Source organism: Anser anser (genome assembly GCF_964211835.1).
Source record: "Anser anser genome assembly, contig: HAP1_SCAFFOLD_396, whole genome shotgun sequence".
Lineage (NCBI taxonomy): Eukaryota > Metazoa > Chordata > Aves > Anseriformes > Anatidae > Anser > Anser anser.
In genome coordinates this window covers 7,439-25,853 of record NW_028153938.1, presented here as the reverse complement: position 1 = coordinate 25,853, position 18,415 = coordinate 7,439, and the positions used below count along the sequence as shown (strand labels likewise).

Below are 18,415 nucleotides of genomic sequence, written 5' to 3'. Positions count from 1 at the left end.
TTTTAATTGTGGGCCTCTGTAGCTTTGAATTCCTACTCTTCAGTGTATCCTGGTATCCTGGTATTTCTTTTTTCTTTTTCTTTTTTTTTTAAACTAATTCAGATAAGGAATTTCGTAAGACTTTTAGAAAGCTTTCTCAGAAGCAGCTAAAGCTTCCCTTATGTATCATTTCTCTTTCTCTCCCCCAACTCAGAGATGCAATTCTGATTACCAATTTCAGGTGTCTCTAAGGCCAGAATATTGAATAATTTCCTTATGTTCCAGTTGCTCGCACACTTTATGCAGAGGAATAGATTAAAGCAGACAGTAATCATTTCAGGGAGACTCAAAAACAGCTATTGTTACAAGAACACCTTTAATCTCCTGTTTCTGATTTTGAATTTAAAAGGAGACAGAACCTGGATAGCCTTGAGTGCAAGAACAGCAATGAATCTTACTATTGCCTATTTAATTGTTGTGGACATAAATTTGAGTTACAACACTCAGATCAAACCTGATCATTTTCCAATTTCGAAAGTACATGGACTATCTACACTTTTTAAAGTATATGTACACATACACATAAATACAGTTAATATTTTTTATGTATATGTGCATATATCTAATATGTACATGCACACATGGTGACTTTTGAACTGACATATACACAGAGCTACAAATAACACTTTCTTGTTGTCAGGGATGGAAAAAAAGAAAGAAAGAAAATATATATATAACAAAAAAATAACAACATAAAATAACAAAATAAAAAATAATAAGAAGAAAAGCCATGTGAAGTAAACACTCTCTAGTATGCAAACCAGCCAAGCACCCTCAGAAGGTATTTTCCAGGAGGTTTGTAAAGGACAGGATGAATTGTTAATAGGAAGGTAGGGTTTACCTCTGATCTCTGCCAAGGAACGAATGTGATAGTGCCACTGCTATTAGAAAAATCGGTAACAGAGTAATTAATGCCAGTGGAATCAACCTGTGAGATAATGTACTTTATATACACATAGTCTAGGGCTCCCCTTGTACGCTCCACAACACAGGATATAGTGGAACCTTCATCAGCAGTCTGGAAGAAAGCAAAAATTTGGAACGTTTATTACTGTCAAAGTAAATCAAGGCAATTTCATTAAATAACACGAAAATATTTAATGCCAGACAAATGTTCAAGTAAAAAATTGCTGTCATGTTACTTTCAGCTCTTTTGGAGTGTTAGGAAGCTGAAACTGACCTTGATGCCAATCAGAACAATCCTAGTGGAATCTGCAAAAGTCTGATGCCTCCCTGAGGACTATTAAGGTAACAAATAACAATACACTGCAGTTCGTCCTGGACACAACCCCTTTCCTAAAACTATGCGTCAGAGACAGAATCAATATGCTTGAAATGTACCTGTCGAAAGCAAATGAAACTATTGCTTTATAATAACGTCAATATTGTAATTTTCCTTAGCAATAATTTAAAGAAAGATTTGGATCAGCACTTTCTCTAACCAGACACACTATGGATAGAAATAAACTATACCATCATCATTCAGAAAAACAGATTTTTCTCTTCTACTGTCCTCCTTACAATTCTGTATCTTCACAGATAACATGACTTCTGCAGCGACAACGTCACATCTCTGGAATGAAGCTTTAATTGGTACTGACCTTCTATTTTAGAAAATAACGTTCATAAAATTAACATAGAAAATAATTTTATCTGAAAGTTATTGGAAAGGTTAAAGCTATCTTATGCATTAGATAAATTTCAGGGCTGCTTTGTAAGAAAGCATAGATACTGTGTGTGACTTCAGCTGCCTAGTAGACAGATATGCACAGTTAAACTACTGGTAAAAAAATGCTGTGTTCCTGCATCACCACTAAGAGCTCTAATACTTCCCTGGTGAAATGGACATATGATAGGTGCAAAACAATTACCGTGCCATATAATTATTTTTTTTCTTCATGGTTGGCTGATGATCTGTGGCATCACAGCGTATCAGAGGTACTTGAACCTGAAGGAATCTATTATCATAGCATATGGTAGGCACACAATAAGCAAACTGAACCAAACTGAAAACTAGTATCACTCAGGCAAGACAGTTATTTTAAAAACATCATAAGCACTTTGATTAAAAAAGAATGTAATTAAAGCTCATAAGAGTTCCCAAATGAAAACTATATTAAATTTTTTTTTCCACAAAATAATCCAATACCAGTAGAGATAGCTATCATGTTATTCCCCCTTATAATTGATTAAAGAAGTAAAGAATGATTTATGTTTATTTCAAGCCTCCTCAAAAAGTAGCAAGTTTACACTCTGCATATAGAATGGATACCACTGAAAAAAGATTTCATCTGTTAAAACTAAAACAACAAAAAAAACCACTACTAAATCAACCAACTGACATCAAACATATGCAAATTATAACTTAGTTTATGACAGCAAATGAAGGTGGAAAAATCCATAACACTTTGTCATTGCATGATCTCTAGTAAAATTATCTCAAACACATCATGTGACACAGAAAACTAAAATAAAAATCTTTGCAATAATCCATTCTCAAAAAAAAACCAGAGAAGTAAATCTTACATTTTAACTGGTAACTCAAATGTAACAGAAGTGAAGGTAAAATATTTTTCTAGAAAAAAAAAATTAAGCCTTAGTCTTCAGTTTATATAGTAAACTAAATTTTCTTAACCATTTTTTTCTTTAGTTTTTTAAAATTATATAGTAAATCCCAGTGGAACTGAGGTTGTATTAACAGAACATATGCATCTCCAAATCCTAGGAAAACTTTGCTTAACCACAAAAGCAAACACTGCAAAATCTAGGGTTTGTTCAGGTCACTTGGTCCTGCCATTTAGCTTTCTGTGCCTGAAATATCACCTACAATTTCCATTATGACCACCTTACCTCAGGGATACATGCTCCAGTGAAGCCAAATAAACCATTAGCATTATCACTTTTCTGTATTCTTAATCTTGCTGTGGTGTTTTCTTGTGAAATTCGAGCTCCACCACGCACAGAAATGAGCTTTAGTATGAATAATTCTTCTCCTTCTTCCTCTTTGTCATCCTTTGCAGACACGATGAATGATTTATTGGTCTCTCCTTGCCAATACTCCAAATACCCAGAGACAGGGTGGACATCACTTTTTGCAGGAGTTGCATGAAGTTCATAGATCTCTGCTCGTGTCAACTTACGCTCATAAAGCCTTACATCCTGCATTAACCCTGTGTACCTACTGCTGCCGTTGATTCCTGCTCCAATTCTTACTATTCCTGGACCTGAGAAGGAAATTATAATTTTTTCTCATGTTATTGTATTTGTATGAAACAGTCAGCAACTGACTACCTGTTTTTCTTAAAAACCAATGGTAAACTGTTCATTGTCCCTGGATGAGGAATCATATTGATCTTGAGATCCAAAATCAGGAGGTTCCTTGAGCCTCATCTCAATGTTACAGGTAAGTCCTCACAGGCCAAACAATTCCATCCTATGCTGTCCAAGTTTTTCATCCTATTAGTTCTAGCAGCACATTATCATCATCCCTCATTTTTATAAGTCTTAGAGACTTGAGGCTCCCTCTTTCCTCCACAGATTTTCAGAGCAGAACTGCAACCCCTTTTAGCCCTTGTTTTGCTGAACAAATCCTACTTTGTTTCCCTCTGCTAGGGCAGCTGATCCATTCTGATGATACTCATGATTACTGCATTAACCCTTCTGGACATCCATTTCATCCACCACACTGTAATTCCATGCAAATTCCAAACTCTTTTTACAACAGCATTTATATTTCTCTGTCTCCAAACTATAGGATCACAGCTGCCTCATATTCATTCCTACTCTATCCTGTTCTGTGCCATGCTATGCTCTTGTGCTAAAACACACACATCAGCTGTTTTCAGTTGCCTTTCAGAAAACGAAAGAAAACAAACAAACAAAAAAAGCTGTGCTCTTCAGTGTATTGTCATACATATGACACTGAGTGGCAGTTGTAGAGATGAGCAACCACAGGAACTGATAAAAGTCCCAGGGCACAAAGTGGAGGATGCTGAGAAAAACTGGGCTGCTATGCACACCACTGTGTATTACCCAACATTCAACGGAGAGAGATGACATACTTGCCTTACTATTGCATTATCCCCAGACACACGCCATCCCCACTAATAAAGAAAATTTACAGCACAGACATATCCTTCTAGCAATAAAAGCATAATTGCATTTCACATATATTTGTTCTAGAAACCGAGGGAGGGAAAAAAAAAAAACCTCTCAGCCTCTCAGCTTAGCTACAGTACTGCAAGTGTGATGGAAATTACTAATTGCAGAAGTACTATTCTTTTTACAAATGGAAAATTTGATTTCTTAAACTTCAACCTGGAATTTTAAAAGCAGAAATAAAATAGTACACCATACAATTAATAGTCCTCTACTCTCACTCAACATCGCAGCAGTTTGAATTTTTTAGAACATTCACACAATTTCCATAGGCTTTCTGAAAATCCTCAAAGAATTCTTATCCATTCCTTTCAATTAACTTAACAGATATAATCATTTCAGTGTATTTCTTCCACCTTTGAAGTGGCTAGACTATGCATTTCAGAGCTTTATATATGGAGAAAAATAGCAAAGGCTCACCATCAAGAATTGCTTCTCCTTTTAGACTCTTCATTCCTCCCAGAACTAGAATTCCATCAACGTAAAATTCAATTATACTTTCATCCAGAGTAATCAGAACGTGAAGCCAAGTATTCTCATCCAGGTATTTCATGACTGATGTTTTAGCCATGTATGTCATATTGGACCCTAATGCTGTATAATGAAGCACTACAGAAACATGAGAATCATTTGTCTGAATTTTCACACCATAATATAAAGTCCCATTATCGTTATCCTTTTCAACTATATAGCCATCTGTACTGACATTAGGAATTAACCAAGCTGAAAATGTAAAATTGGTTACTGCATTATTTCCATTGTTATGGGTATTCAGGACCGATAATGCCAAATGCATCCTCTTTTCCACTGAAATACAGAGCGTCTGTTCCACTGTGATGGCGCCTCATGTGGGGCTGTGATTGTACTGAGCTTGGGAATGATCCAAGCAACAAGAAATCTACCATTGATGGCAGTCCAGCTTGGAAGGTACTAGACAGTATTTCCCAACCTAGTCGGACAACACCAAAGGTGCCTTGCTGTCTCCAGATGGTGAAGTCCGTAATATAGGAAAGGTCATCTTCAGAAAGAGTATCTTCCACTATCTCTCTGTCCTGGCTCTCTGGATCTATAACAAACACTCCAAAAGGGTCATCATTGAAAGGGATCATGACAGTTACAGTAGGACTGGTTTCAGATAACTGACCACCAGGACCAGGAGACCCACCTGCGTAATAGAAGTTAGAGTAAAAGTTAATGATTAAACAACACACTCAGAAAAAAGTTTCAAAGTACTTTTTTTTTTTTTTAATAAAACAAGTTTCTAAAAAAACCTCAAACCCTCCTTTAAGATCCTCTGGACTTATAGCAAATGATCTAACTTGAAAATTACATAGGTTAATTGTATTATTCTTAAAACACTGTGCTGATGTAATTTCAGTAGAAAACAAACCCACATGCTATTTTTCAGCTGTAAAACACACAGATGTCTTTCAGGTGAAACATGACAAGGTCCATCTTTTCTTAATTAGCCAATAAGGTAGGTTACCTTTGATTCGTTTGATAAGCATGGGGGCCAAATTCAATTCTTGTATTGCTCAAAGACTTACAGGAATAGAGAATGGCAAAATCTTGCCTGTTGCCTCTGATACAGAAGTACATACACCTTGCAGAAACAGTAACCAGTTGTGTGTTAAAACTGCTGCCCAGTCCTGGTGTTAGTCATCTATCTTTGCACAGTAAGAATTCATGATATGAAGATCATGTTGTGAATGGAGAATCTCCGTGTTCAAAGTGTACAGTGATCTACCTGTTATAAGCAGGAAATCTTTTGTACATCCGTATGGACTTCACTTACAGGAAAGGCCAACACACATTTTCACTTGTATCAGAGCACAGAAGACCATGAATAGTACTAAAGTGGAATTAATCCAGATTAGGAAATGTGTCCAGTAGCAATTTAAAGTTGTAATTTAAGTCATGTGAAGTGGTAACTACAAGTATTTTACCTCCTCTAGGGAAACAAACAAACAAAAAAGCAACCTCTATTATGGTAGACACACATAACCTTTAATACCTTTGTTATTTCTTTGTTAGTATCTTTGTTTTATATTTTGTGCATGGAGATCTATGTATCTGAAATTCAGAACTCTTGGTTTTTGAAATGAAACTTCTGAACTTTAAGAAGCTTAATTTCAAAAACCAAGAGGCATCCCTTTTAAAGTTCAGATCACCAAAATGTGTTTAACAGTAATTCGGGAACTGAGTAACTCTCTATATATGGAAATCAAGATTAAATGAAAAATAAGACCTAAAACCTTACCAGAAAAGCATAGGATATCAAGACATGATTCAAAGCAATGCTCTTTCTAGTGTTGGTTTCTTTTTGATTGATTAAACATAACTCTTTTCTACCAGATATGAAGGAAATGGTGATATGGAAGACAATACCTGAAGCATTCACCAACTTTAGAATGTAAAATTCATTGAATTCAGGAATTCTATCTGAAATGGCACGTAGTGTTATTGACTTCGACCTTTCACCATCCATGAAGCACACAGTCCCATAAGTTTCATAGAATTCTTCTCCTGGCTTCAGTGCAGAGTTATTATCAAACAACTGCCAGGTCAAAGAAACATTGCCGAAGTGTCCTCTGTGTCTCAAAATCCTGTTCAGTGATACAGAAAGAATGAGAGTCCTGGCAGGCATGCATCAGCGTTGAGTAGAAAAGGAAAATGTGGAGACTCCTTTTACTGTAATCTTCCTTACAGTAAGAAGTAATATACTATGTAATATAAAGTAAAATACTAATATACTACAACTGTTCCATGAAGCCTTCCTTTTAAAGGCAACCACGTTTGCAGTACAATTCTACTCCCGGAATACGTACTTTAGAAAACAGAAGTAGCATACGCAGGTCCATGCAGAATACTACTGTGAAGCTACACATCACTGTGTCTTGTAATTCCAATTTATAATAATAAATATGAATGCATAATAGTTCAGAAAGTTAACATTAAAAATTAATATACTTGGACACTCTTAGACAGGAAAGAGAATCATCTACATTTAACCACAAACGTTTCTCCTTTCAGTCATCAAGTCTACTTAAACTTTTTCTTACACTTGTATTAAATTAGAATTACATTCTACGGCTTTCAGAAATCTACTGTTATTTGTGATTAAGAACGTAGTAAATGAAAAGATTTTTTTTTTTTTGGTAACTATCTGCTAACACAATTACACTAATTTCAAAAAGGCACTACAAATAAAAAGTGACCCATACAGTGCCTTTATTAAGAGTGCGCTTACATACAGGAAGTTTGCTTCTGTCGGTTTGCACGGTGACATAAAATGCCTTATAAATAGATTATATCAGGTTGAAGAATTAGTTCAGCTAAACTAGTCCAGCCACAGCAACACATTTATGTTGTTTCTGCTTCCAAAGGTTTTTCTTCTGTGGCGTTAACCAGGGTGCTCTATCCCAGCTGTGTAGCGCTGCTGCACTAACTCCAATTACCTCATTAAAACCTCTGTGTTTTCGGTGGTTTGGTTACATGCTACTTTGACCACTTTTTTATATGCTACACAACTGTCAAAGTAGTGACAGTATGGAAGAGACAGATCCCTAGTAAATATATTTTATCAATGATGACTGAGCAGGTTCCTCAGATGTTGGAGATCTTGGTATCCTATAATTCCATAAAGCACCTGTATATAAGCATGTTTACATCAAAACAATATTCTTAACACCACCAAATCCACAAAAATTATCCTGCAGATTAGACTATAAAGGACAAAAAAACAACAAAGCCCAAAACAGTGAACAGCACAACAACAAACACACAATGAACTTAATATCCTCTTTTCTTGAGACTATTCATATTTCAGATGTATTGACACAAGCATAAAGAACCAATTCACAGCCATAAGCATCTGCTTCAAGGCTTTAAAACAAACAGACAAAAAAAAAAGGATGATTTTTTAAATGCAAGAAGAACCTCTTCCCTAACTATTTGCACTATCGCATTTATTGTGACCTAACTTCTCTTTACAGCCTGTCTCAAGATTTCTTAACGAAAAATCATTTTTTCATCCAATTAAAACCCCATAGTAAATTTATGAAATGAATGTAACAAGGCGAGATGCCAAGTGCATTCAATTTTTAACCCTGCTAATTCTTCAATATATCATGGTGGCACAAAGGAAAATACTTTCAAAGGTCAGACTAATGAAGAGTGTCACATCCGGACTTTAAGTATAGATTTCAATCTGTAATTAACAGATAAAAGAAAAAAAAAATACAAAAACAGAAAGAAAGAATACAGTAGTTTGCAGTTGAAAATTTCAAAGATGGGTACAAAAAGCCACCTAGTGCCACACAGTTTTATTTAGCTATTTGTTGAGTGGTTTTTTTTCTTTTTCTGTCAGCCTAGGTTATATTGTGCTCAATCATTCAGATTTTTCTGTATCTACAGGTTCCTGAGATTATAACAGAACATCAATGCTGAAGTCTTATTTAGTTACATTTCAACATGAGCTTCTGTGCACTTTTTAATATTTACTGTGTACTCCATAGTATTACAGGTGATGTCTTCAACACATTACAAATCATTTAATCCAAAATTTTGTAAAACTGTTTTTCTATAGTGCACTTCTATCAATGCACACTTGTGCATTTGATTTAATCAAAGTGCTATTTATAAAGTACCACATACACCAGTTCCAAAAGAGTGCAAAGATATTCTTTAAACGTTACTTACCAAAAAATGTTACTTTTGCCTTCTTCAACTGGCTTCTCTAAAGGTTCCAAAGAGAAAATTCCATTAGGATCATCATTTGCTTCAATAATAACTGTTGCCATTCCAGCCTTAAAGATAACTGTATCTCCTAAAAAAGAGGACAATTATTATTATTAAAATTGGAATCAGAAATGTAGGTAACTCTAAATCCAATTATGTTTTCTACTCACTACAATTGCTTTTATACAAAGAAAAGGACAATTATAAAAGTCAGTGAAAAACAGAATTTGAGGTATTCAGCAGCAGGCAAATCAGAGTAAAAGTATTTAAGTAGTGTACCATCCAGAGAGCAAGACGTAAGATTTTCAGGAAAAATGACATGAACTGAGAAGATGTGATTCTTACTACACAGTATCCTTGCATGTAGTTGTTATGTGAGGTAACATTTTCTGTTTGATCATCTGGACAAGTCAAAAGAATAAGATATTCAGAGGTACAGAATAAAAGAGTAAGGTATTCAGAGAGCCCCGACCTTCTTTAGACCTAGAAGAAAAGTATTGCATTTAAACTAAATACAAGCTATGAGCAATGTCTAAGAGTTTATTCACTCCCATATCAAAGAATATCTAAAAGGAAGAAACATAAGATTCTTATTATGTAGATGGGAAGCTAGCAGGATTTCAGTGTGCATATTAGTACAGGTAAATATTAAGGGATGTTAATTCTAACTCCATTGCATTGTCCATAGATGAACATAATGTGTCCACACCCACCCCATTTTTTGTCTTCTTTGAAAGTGTCCGACTAAATTTTGTTCCACGTTAAACAATGTGCTTATTCCTCTCACTTCATATACCTCTATTTGTATTTTCTCTCAGGAACAACAGTCCCCAAAAAAATTTCAGAACAGTCAAGGCCACTGTATGTAACCAATCATAGAAAGAAAACCAACTTTTGCTTTCAGGAATATGTATAGAAATATTCTTTATTCTTAGTGATTCTAGAATGGCTGTAAAACTATATGATGCTCATTTTAGAGGAAAAAGGAGGCTATGGATACCCATTCCCCATGTGCTAGGAGAAAAGCCATGATATGTTCCCAATGGGGTAGTATTGGGAGCTACCAGTAGATCCTGAAGAAAGTTATTAAAGTAGAAAGAGACAACAAAAGAGAAAACTTATGAAGGAAGAAGAATGGTTTTGTCTAATCCTTTCCCTAGTCTGATATTTTATAAGAGACCTGGGTACTACAGTGAATACCAGCCGACCTTGGGAAATAGCTTAGCTGCCTTATACTCAAATTACTGCTTTCCCTGTCAACCTCTGGCTGCCTGCTACCAATGTTCAGGGAAGGATTCAACTCAAGATCAATGCTGCCTTGTGAGAAACTCACAGGCCAGCCGCAGGGTGTCCACTGTAGCATGACCTCAATCACTTCAGTCTTATCGACTGCTAAAGACTAAGACCATCAGAGACTGTAATGAGAACTAAGATGCTTAGCGTGCTTACAGATGAAGAAATCTAATTTTAGGTTTCCTAATCTTGAATTGAATACCTGGTAGGTATTTTACTTTGAGAACGTGTCACACAATCTGAAGGTATAGTCTGATGGTTAATTGCCATCATCTTTCTTTGCTTTATTAAATTACAGCCCCTCAGGTTTCAATGGCTGATTCAATACAGCTTTGCTTTGCATTGCAAAGATTTGCAGCAGATTCAGAGCCTGTTATTACCTCTCAACTAGAGAACAGTAAAAAATGAAGGGCAGTAAATTAAAATTTGATAACACAATTGCAAATGACTCTCCCACAACACCATGAGTTTTGTTGGAGCTAGGTGTGGGGAGGGTCTTTATTAAATACTTAGGGCTCTGGAAAAATTATGAATTTCTTATACTTCACTTTTATTTTCTCATGTATATTACATAACAGTGATAATTTATTCTAAAAGATATGTATTTCAAAAACGTGAGGAATGGGCTGAATAATTTTGGTCATTCCTTTTTAAGTGTAAACTTTGAAAAATAAATAAATAAACAAAAATACGTTATTTCTAAGGTAATAAATCCTTTCTTTAGAGGTGGTCCCCTGGGTAAATTGTGACATATATTTTTCTGCAAATTAAGCCTTTTAAAACTATAGTCTCAGAGTGAAAAAAATGTATGCATACTTTTCGCTACTAATAAAATAGAGCAATTACATACCCTTCCTCCAAAATATGGCAGTTCTGTTTGTTTTTACAAAAATCATGTAGTTTTGTAATACACTCTGGAGCATGAAAAAAATAACTAAAAGAATACCTCTTTTCCTAAGACTGTTGGGTACTAAATTTTGTTTTTTTTTTTTTTGCTTTGTGTTTTTGTATTGAAGTCCATCTAATTTGGAGCATTTATATTTGAAAAGGGACTTTCACTCCAGTTGTTTTTGCAGGCAAAGTATCAACTCTATCATTTGATTTTTGTTTCCAATAAAATAATTAAGGATGAAAATTCAAACACAGTATGCATTTATTGTATAAAAATCTTGAAGCAAACATTATTCGTATAATTCTTGGCATTTAAATATTGCTTTATGATAAGACCAAGATACTAAGAAATTGCCAGCAAAAAAAAAAAAAAAAAAAAGGAAGACTTACCTGTAGAATTGAAAAGGATAATATAAAATGTTTCATCAGTTTCAGGGGTATCATCATCGTTGATATACACAGATAAATTCTGCTCCCTTTCTCCAACATCAAACAAAATGACACTGTTCTTTCCACTGGGAACAAAGTCTCCCTCTTCAGCTGTTGCATCTCCATTAACAGTAATATACTGGACAACAACAGCGACATCAGCAGATCCATTCCTTAGGACTGTAAAGTTTGCAACACTTCCTTCTTGAACACTCACTGTCACAGGTTCTGAAAATACAAAAGCAACAAATCTGTCTGAGTTCAAGCCTGAGTTGCTTGCATTTGCTCTGTTTTCTTAATTCTCTCTAGTAGGATCTTCCTCTTCAATGAAACAATAAGATGTATGTGATAAAGGTAGGAAATAATTCAGGTACGAGAGAATATTTTGTACCTTGCCTCCTAACTGATCTCAACATCAACAAAGAGAAAAATGACACACACAAAAAAATGGGAAGGTTCTGAAGGAAACAAATATAAATTAAATACAAAAAAAAAAAAAGTTTGGGGAGCTTTTCCACTTGCTCTTTTGGGATTACGATTTCGCAATGATCTGGTTTGTGAAAAAAGTCCGTTTTAGGTAGTGTATGTATTCCACATTTATAAACAATAATATCTAACCTGCAAAATAAATGGGATCATCATTCTTTGTTATTTGTAAAATTGCAGTGGTTACATTGCCCAGCCTGGCTCCACCGGTAGCATTGAATAAACTGATGGTGAATACTTCCTCCTCTTCAGGCACCTGAAAGTATTAAGACATTAATTTCTAGCATACAAAACACTGAAGAATTTAAAATGAAAAGTTAGGGGGATTAATAAGCCAGAGATTTTTGAGTGTTGTTTTTATTTGTCAGTCCTTATGTGTCTCAAGAGGGATGATAATTCATACAGTTATACAGAAATTATCATCCATCTACAGTTTTTGTAAGTAAGTCCCTTCCTCTTTATCTTGCACAGATGACCCAAAAGTTACCTTCCAGTTTTATGTTTCTGATACATGTAGTTTTTTTTACAGCTTTATTTATTTATCATTAGGTGTAATCTTTCTTATATTACTTCAAATTTATCAGCATATAGGATTAGGATTGAAATTAGGATTCCAGTTATCAAGATACGAGTTTCAGTCAAACTTTCCTATAACTTTACCACAGTACAATTACTCTCAGCTTCTACCTTTTTTGTTTAGAGGTATGCACAGCTTCTGAAATTTCTCTATGATTTGCAGACATTATCTCAGTTCTACCCAAGTATTTTGATATTTCCTACAAGTTATTAGGCTCTTGAGAAACACACATTCCTTTTTTCTCCTTATACTCTAATGTTTTAGTACTTACTCTTTGTCCCATATTCTCACCCCAAAACACTGTAAAAGTGTTTACCTCATCTGGCAGTGAGTAAATGGTGATATTTTTTGAAAACTCCAGATTATCAAATAAAATAGTCCCTTGCTCTGGATAGACGTCATTGGTACATGCTGGATCAACAACCCAAGACACACTAACATTTCCATAGTTTCCTTGATTTCTTACAACTCTGTAAACAGCTAAAAAACATAAACAGAGTCAGTGTGCATATTCAGAGCAACAGAAATCAAAAAGGAACATCTGAAACATCTGAAACTGAGAAAAAGGAAATACAATAATAACCAATTTCACTTCTTATGAAACCAGTAACATGTTGGAGTGCTACAGAAAAGGACACACAAAGACAGATTACTAAAGCAGTGCAAACTGCTTTAATTTCACATGTTAATTCTTGCCTGTAAAAGTAATTGATAACTGAATAGATCAATTAAAATCACCCATAGGAAGATTTAACTCTATGTTTCTCTTATATAACACCCCATTCTTCATTCTCCACAAACAGAGCTACTACCTCCACGTTGCACTTTGCACATACATCAGTACTCCATCCCTCCTGTCTGGAAAATTCTCTAGCAATCCTTTTTACTCAGTTAATCCCTCTGTTTTTCCACACCCATACTTCTCCACTTCACTCTCCGCTGCTCATCTTGCTTGGCATTGTACCAATCTGTAAAGTCCTGAGTGGAGATTTTAGTAAGAAGTCTCCTAGACTTCTGTTATCCTAGAACAGGGAAAATAAGACTTGCAGAAGCAGACAGCAGATAAAGAAGTAACTCTAATAAAAAGGAATTACCGGTATGGATGACTTCTCCTTTGCTTTCACTTATTGTTACTGTTAGTTCGTAAGGTAGAAACTGAATGATACCATGCGGATCATCATTCTTCAAAATGGTTATATTGACCATTGTGGCATTCCCCAACTTGCCTGGCATTTCACTGTAGCCACTAAGTACCACAGAATATAGCTCATCCAGCTAGAAGAGGGAAACTCAGTCAGAACAAAAATACATATTCAACATCCACATCAAAAACAAAATGGTCTATAGTCCACAGTCCCCCATCAGGCAGAAAGGGATACAAACTTAAAATGAAATCACACACATTCTACATGCAATAAACGTTTGTATAATGCTATCAAATAAAGGAAATTGTTAGAACTTTCTATCTCTAAAAGCATCAGTTTCTCCAAGAGTCTATTATTATTATAAGCAAGGACTTATTTTGTGTACTTAATTTAGAATCGCATAATTTCACAAGTAATGTTTGTAACACACTCTGAAATGTAAATTTTCTTTCCTCCAAGACTTCTTAAGATTCCTGGCTTTGTAACAGGTAAAGCAAAGATTTTTAAACCATGGACAGCATGCTAATTTAGAAAGAATTGATCAACTGGCTTTATTAATCTAATGGGACATGGTACTTTCAAAAAAGTATCAGAGAACATTAGAAAAAAATATTGCATTTATCTATCTAGAAAACAGCATTACTCTACACTGGGGAGAACTCAGTGAAACTGGCTGGTGGTTAGCAGTAAAGAAACACACATGAACTGGTTCTTCACATACAATTCAATTAAACAATGGTGTTCAGTACTACAGAATGTCATGGATGCTAAAACCTTACCTGCGTTCAAAGCGTAACTGCTTCAATTAACAGAAAGAAAATCTGAAGGCACCCAAAGATACCATCCATTACTCCAGACATCCTTGGACTGCCCACCATTGGAGGCTGGGATGGCATTCTGGAGGAAAGTGATTATATATGTCCTGCTCATGTATGTGGCTTTTGGCCACTCTTGGAGATAGAAGAGTATAAAAGGACCTCCTTATTTTTTAGTCCTGACACTACAATTCGTATGTTTTTGCCTGAGCGTTTCAGCAGGATGACTTACCTAGTCTAATAATACTGCTGTAAGCAGGGAAATACTTTTATCTCAGCCTGCTGATGAACTAGTAAAAACTGGGAATGGAACTATTAAATAACCCGCTGTTTTAGTGCCTAAGTTTTACTAGATTAACTTATGTTCCTGGCTTCTGTAGTGGAGTTCAGACTTCTTATGTCTCCTTTCTTTGGAGTATGTAGGGAAAAGAAACCTGAATTTCTACAGCAGCCTATGCAATTGAAGTTGGAGTTGCTGTGATCCCCTGATTTCCTCATCATATGGTCCTCCATCCCTCCTTCAATCCATGACTGATGACCACCTGGCCCTACAAAAAGATTATTAACCTTCCTAAAACCTTTATGTTTTGTAAAGCTGGCTTTCTGACATCTTACTCCTAGATCAGCTCATTAGCAGGATCAGACAAACACAACTAACTGCTTATGCAAAATACAGCATAGGAATGTGCATGTAAAGGCAGCAAAAAATGCTGAATCACAGCAGCTAAAATTTATGTTAACATAAATGTGGTAAAATCAAACCCTTGCAAACTTCCTGATGGAATCCAGGATGGCTGATGCACAGGAAAGGGAACAAGCTACAGAAAAGCAGAAAGCAAAGAGAAAAGCAACAGACACATGCCTCAAATTGTGCAGATTTCTGGGATTACAAAACAATAGAGATATCAGAGAAATGAATATTCAGGCAAGACTGACAAGACCTGATTTGTATTGATATAAAGTGCTTTCATATGGTGCTTGACTATCTTATAGGCCTTTCAGTCACTCCTCCTCTATCTATTTCTCACACTTAAGAAAAAGAAAGCCTTCAAATGTTACAGAAAAATTGCTGGTATTTACAGGTGAAACCATCTATATTTTAGTAAGTGACAAACAAATATGTATGTGAATGCAATTTAAAGAGAGAAAAATATTAATTCTTACCTCTGGAATCCCATCCATCCTTGTCAGTAGAGTAATTATGATCTCTCTTTCACCAGGCTTAAACTCCAGAATTCCTGTGCTTCCATAAAACTCATTATTATCTCTTGGTTCTACAGTGTAGCGCAGAAACTGTCTGATGAGGCTTCCTCTAGTGCGAACAATCTGCAGCTCAACAGACTCCCCTTCCTGCAAAAAAATAAAATTAATCTTTTTCTAGCACTCTGTTAGAACTAAGTCGTCTGTAATGTTTAAGTGACGTTACTCGGATAGCTACCTTGATGCTGTAGGGACCTCTGGAAGAGGAAGAAAATTCGAACACTCCTCCAGGATCATCGTTTTCCAAAATTGTAATTTCACAAGTAGTAAACCCGTATTTCAGTATCTGATTTTCCACACTGACCCTGAGAAAGGAAGGTAAGAGGTTTTTTTCAAGTTGCAACTCTGTTTAGCAAATCCATACAGAGGAGATCAGGATATTGACAAATTTTATGAATAAATTATGAAAGCCAACAGTTACCTACAAGGATTAAAACAAGTTAAGAATGATACAACATCAGAATGTTTTATCCATTCGTAAAAAATGAATAAATAAATAAATAAAATAAATAATTGCCTCTGAAGTAACTTTTTGTTTGTTTGTTTCTGATTAGCTTTTTATAGCTAGTAACTCTGTTGTTTGTTTGTCTGTTTTTGATAACACATGCACACAACACACAGGAAAAGAAACAGAATAGTGCCAGGAAAAAAAAAAAAAAAAGTTAGTTAAATTCAGAACTACTTTGTACTTGGATCAAGGTATAAAGGAAATTCCAAAATCACCTATGCTGAGATTACACTGAAAAGCATAAATTTCCATTATTGCTTTGTTTGTCAAAGTTTACTACTGACATAAAGAGGCAGAAATTTGACCCTCGATACCATGGATTTCATCCTCAGCTCTGTGTTAGCCTGCCTTCTGTAGATGTGGAGACTACCTGTAGGATCCCTGTCTGACTCTACAAAATGTTGGACCTGCTCTCAGTAGCTCAGACTCATTCCCCTTTCTCATTACTCCTTTAAAGCACATGCTGAATGGTGCAAGAATGAAGTACGTTGACCAAATACGCATACTTCAGATTCCTCTCAGTAAAGGATTTCTCTCTCTGGGCTTCTCCTACACCCATCTTGATCGTACTCTGTGACAGGAATGGGCAGTATCTGATAACAGTAATGAACCTTGCATATTACTTGCTTGCCTTTCCTCAGAAGCAGTAATTTTCATCATTTTAAATTTCTTATATTAAAAATTCCAGAGAAGCACTATTGCAGGATGCATCAAGAATACACCTTCAGATTGATGGTCTGCATATGATTTATTACATGTAGTTTTAGGTACTTAGATTCCTTTGCATCTTTCACGTTTCCTGTCAGTATTGTATTTTTCAATGAAATCGTGGTCCTGCATACTGTACATATTTTTGTGCTTTCACTGTGCTACAACCTAGACTTTATCAAACACTATTTCATGAAGAAATGTGATCTATTATATCCAGTTTTTGAAATCAGGCCCAGAACTGTGTCCAGAAGCACGTTTTAAGTAACTGGAACCTACACACACAAAAACAACTTAGCATTGTTGTAGCACAGTCTACAGGACAGGGTACAGGATGCAAAATAGGTAATACCTATTTAATAGAGTAACGTGCTCATGTTTGTTACATGTTTAAAAAAAAAAAAAGTCGGTAGAAAAAATAACCTGTGTTATATAAATTATATGCATGTTAGTCTAAATCAAGATAACTTTCCTTGTCTTTGACTAGAGAAAATTACTCTGTAACTCTAATCAGTTCAGCCATTTAGTTGGGGCAAACTGTATTTGTAGCAGTTTAAAACAATTAATTCATTATTCCATGAAACACTCAAATATCAAACACTGAGCCATGCATTCATAACTTTCATCATTCACAGATCCTACATAAAGAAATGCCTTCAAGCAAGAACCCCATGCCATCAAACGAAACACCAAAGGGGAAGCATGCGTTGTCTGAAGAGATGCAGAGACGTGATTCTTGGGGGGGAAAGAAATGATAAAGACAGTTTCTGTCCAAACCAACCACTTCTGAAACAAAGCATTGATTCACTGAGGACAGAAAACAGTTCACCGCACTTACCCAAAGAACACGACAAACCTTTCTGTCTCTACCCTGTCAACACAGAGGAAAAAAAAAAAAAAAAAAAGAGGATGTAGAAAGTAATGAAAGTGCCACTTACTAAAATTTCAATACTACCCATCTTATAAAAGAACAAAAAACTAACAAAAGGGACAAAAAAAAAAAAAAGAAAAAGAAAAAAAAGAAGGCTTTCTTTTTACTTTCCAAAAGTTTATAATGTTCTTTTTATGGGAACCCTGCTTGCTTGGCATTTTCCTGTTGACAAAGGCCAGCAAGTGGGCAGTTCCCACTTAGGAGGAGTGACCCCATGACCAATTCAGCATGTCAAGAGCCACTCAAGGTGTTCCCTACCAAGCCCTCCTCAAAGAGCTTGATTACTGACTGCGTGATCACAACTGCAGCAGCCATCCACGATTATAACCCTTTATTAGGGAAATACATCTACGTGCCTCTGTGATATGGTGTTTCATCAGTCTGACAAAGTAATGATAAAAACAGATAAGCACAGAAAGAGTACTGATGGGTACA

At 35.4% G+C, this 18,415-nt stretch overlaps 2 protein-coding genes across 2 annotated transcripts in view; both read right to left on the bottom strand.

The window, feature by feature from the left end:
- LOC310891101 (adhesion G-protein coupled receptor V1-like) overlaps positions 1-7,486 on the bottom strand; it is a gene marked incomplete at its 5' end in the record, with an annotated part of 45,995 nt that extends 38,509 nt beyond the window's left edge. Inside the window, one exon of the mRNA XM_083853411.1 lies at positions 7,448-7,486. Within this exon, the coding sequence (XP_083709537.1) occupies positions 7,448-7,486 (39 nt within the window). The remainder of the gene's footprint in view (positions 1-7,447) is intronic.
- On the bottom strand, positions 7,342-16,181 carry LOC310891102 (adhesion G-protein coupled receptor V1-like). The gene is made up of 7 exons (XM_083853412.1): positions 16,012-16,181; positions 15,738-15,923; positions 13,708-13,888; positions 12,930-13,093; positions 12,169-12,292; positions 11,512-11,778; positions 7,342-9,025 (listed from the first exon to the last, which is right to left on the bottom strand). Exons 2-7 carry the CDS (start codon positions 15,753-15,755, stop codon positions 8,895-8,897), a joined length of 885 nt encoding a protein of 294 aa, XP_083709538.1. The 5' UTR covers positions 15,756-15,923; positions 16,012-16,181; the 3' UTR covers positions 7,342-8,894.
- Between the last annotated feature and the right edge of the window lie 2,234 nt (positions 16,182-18,415).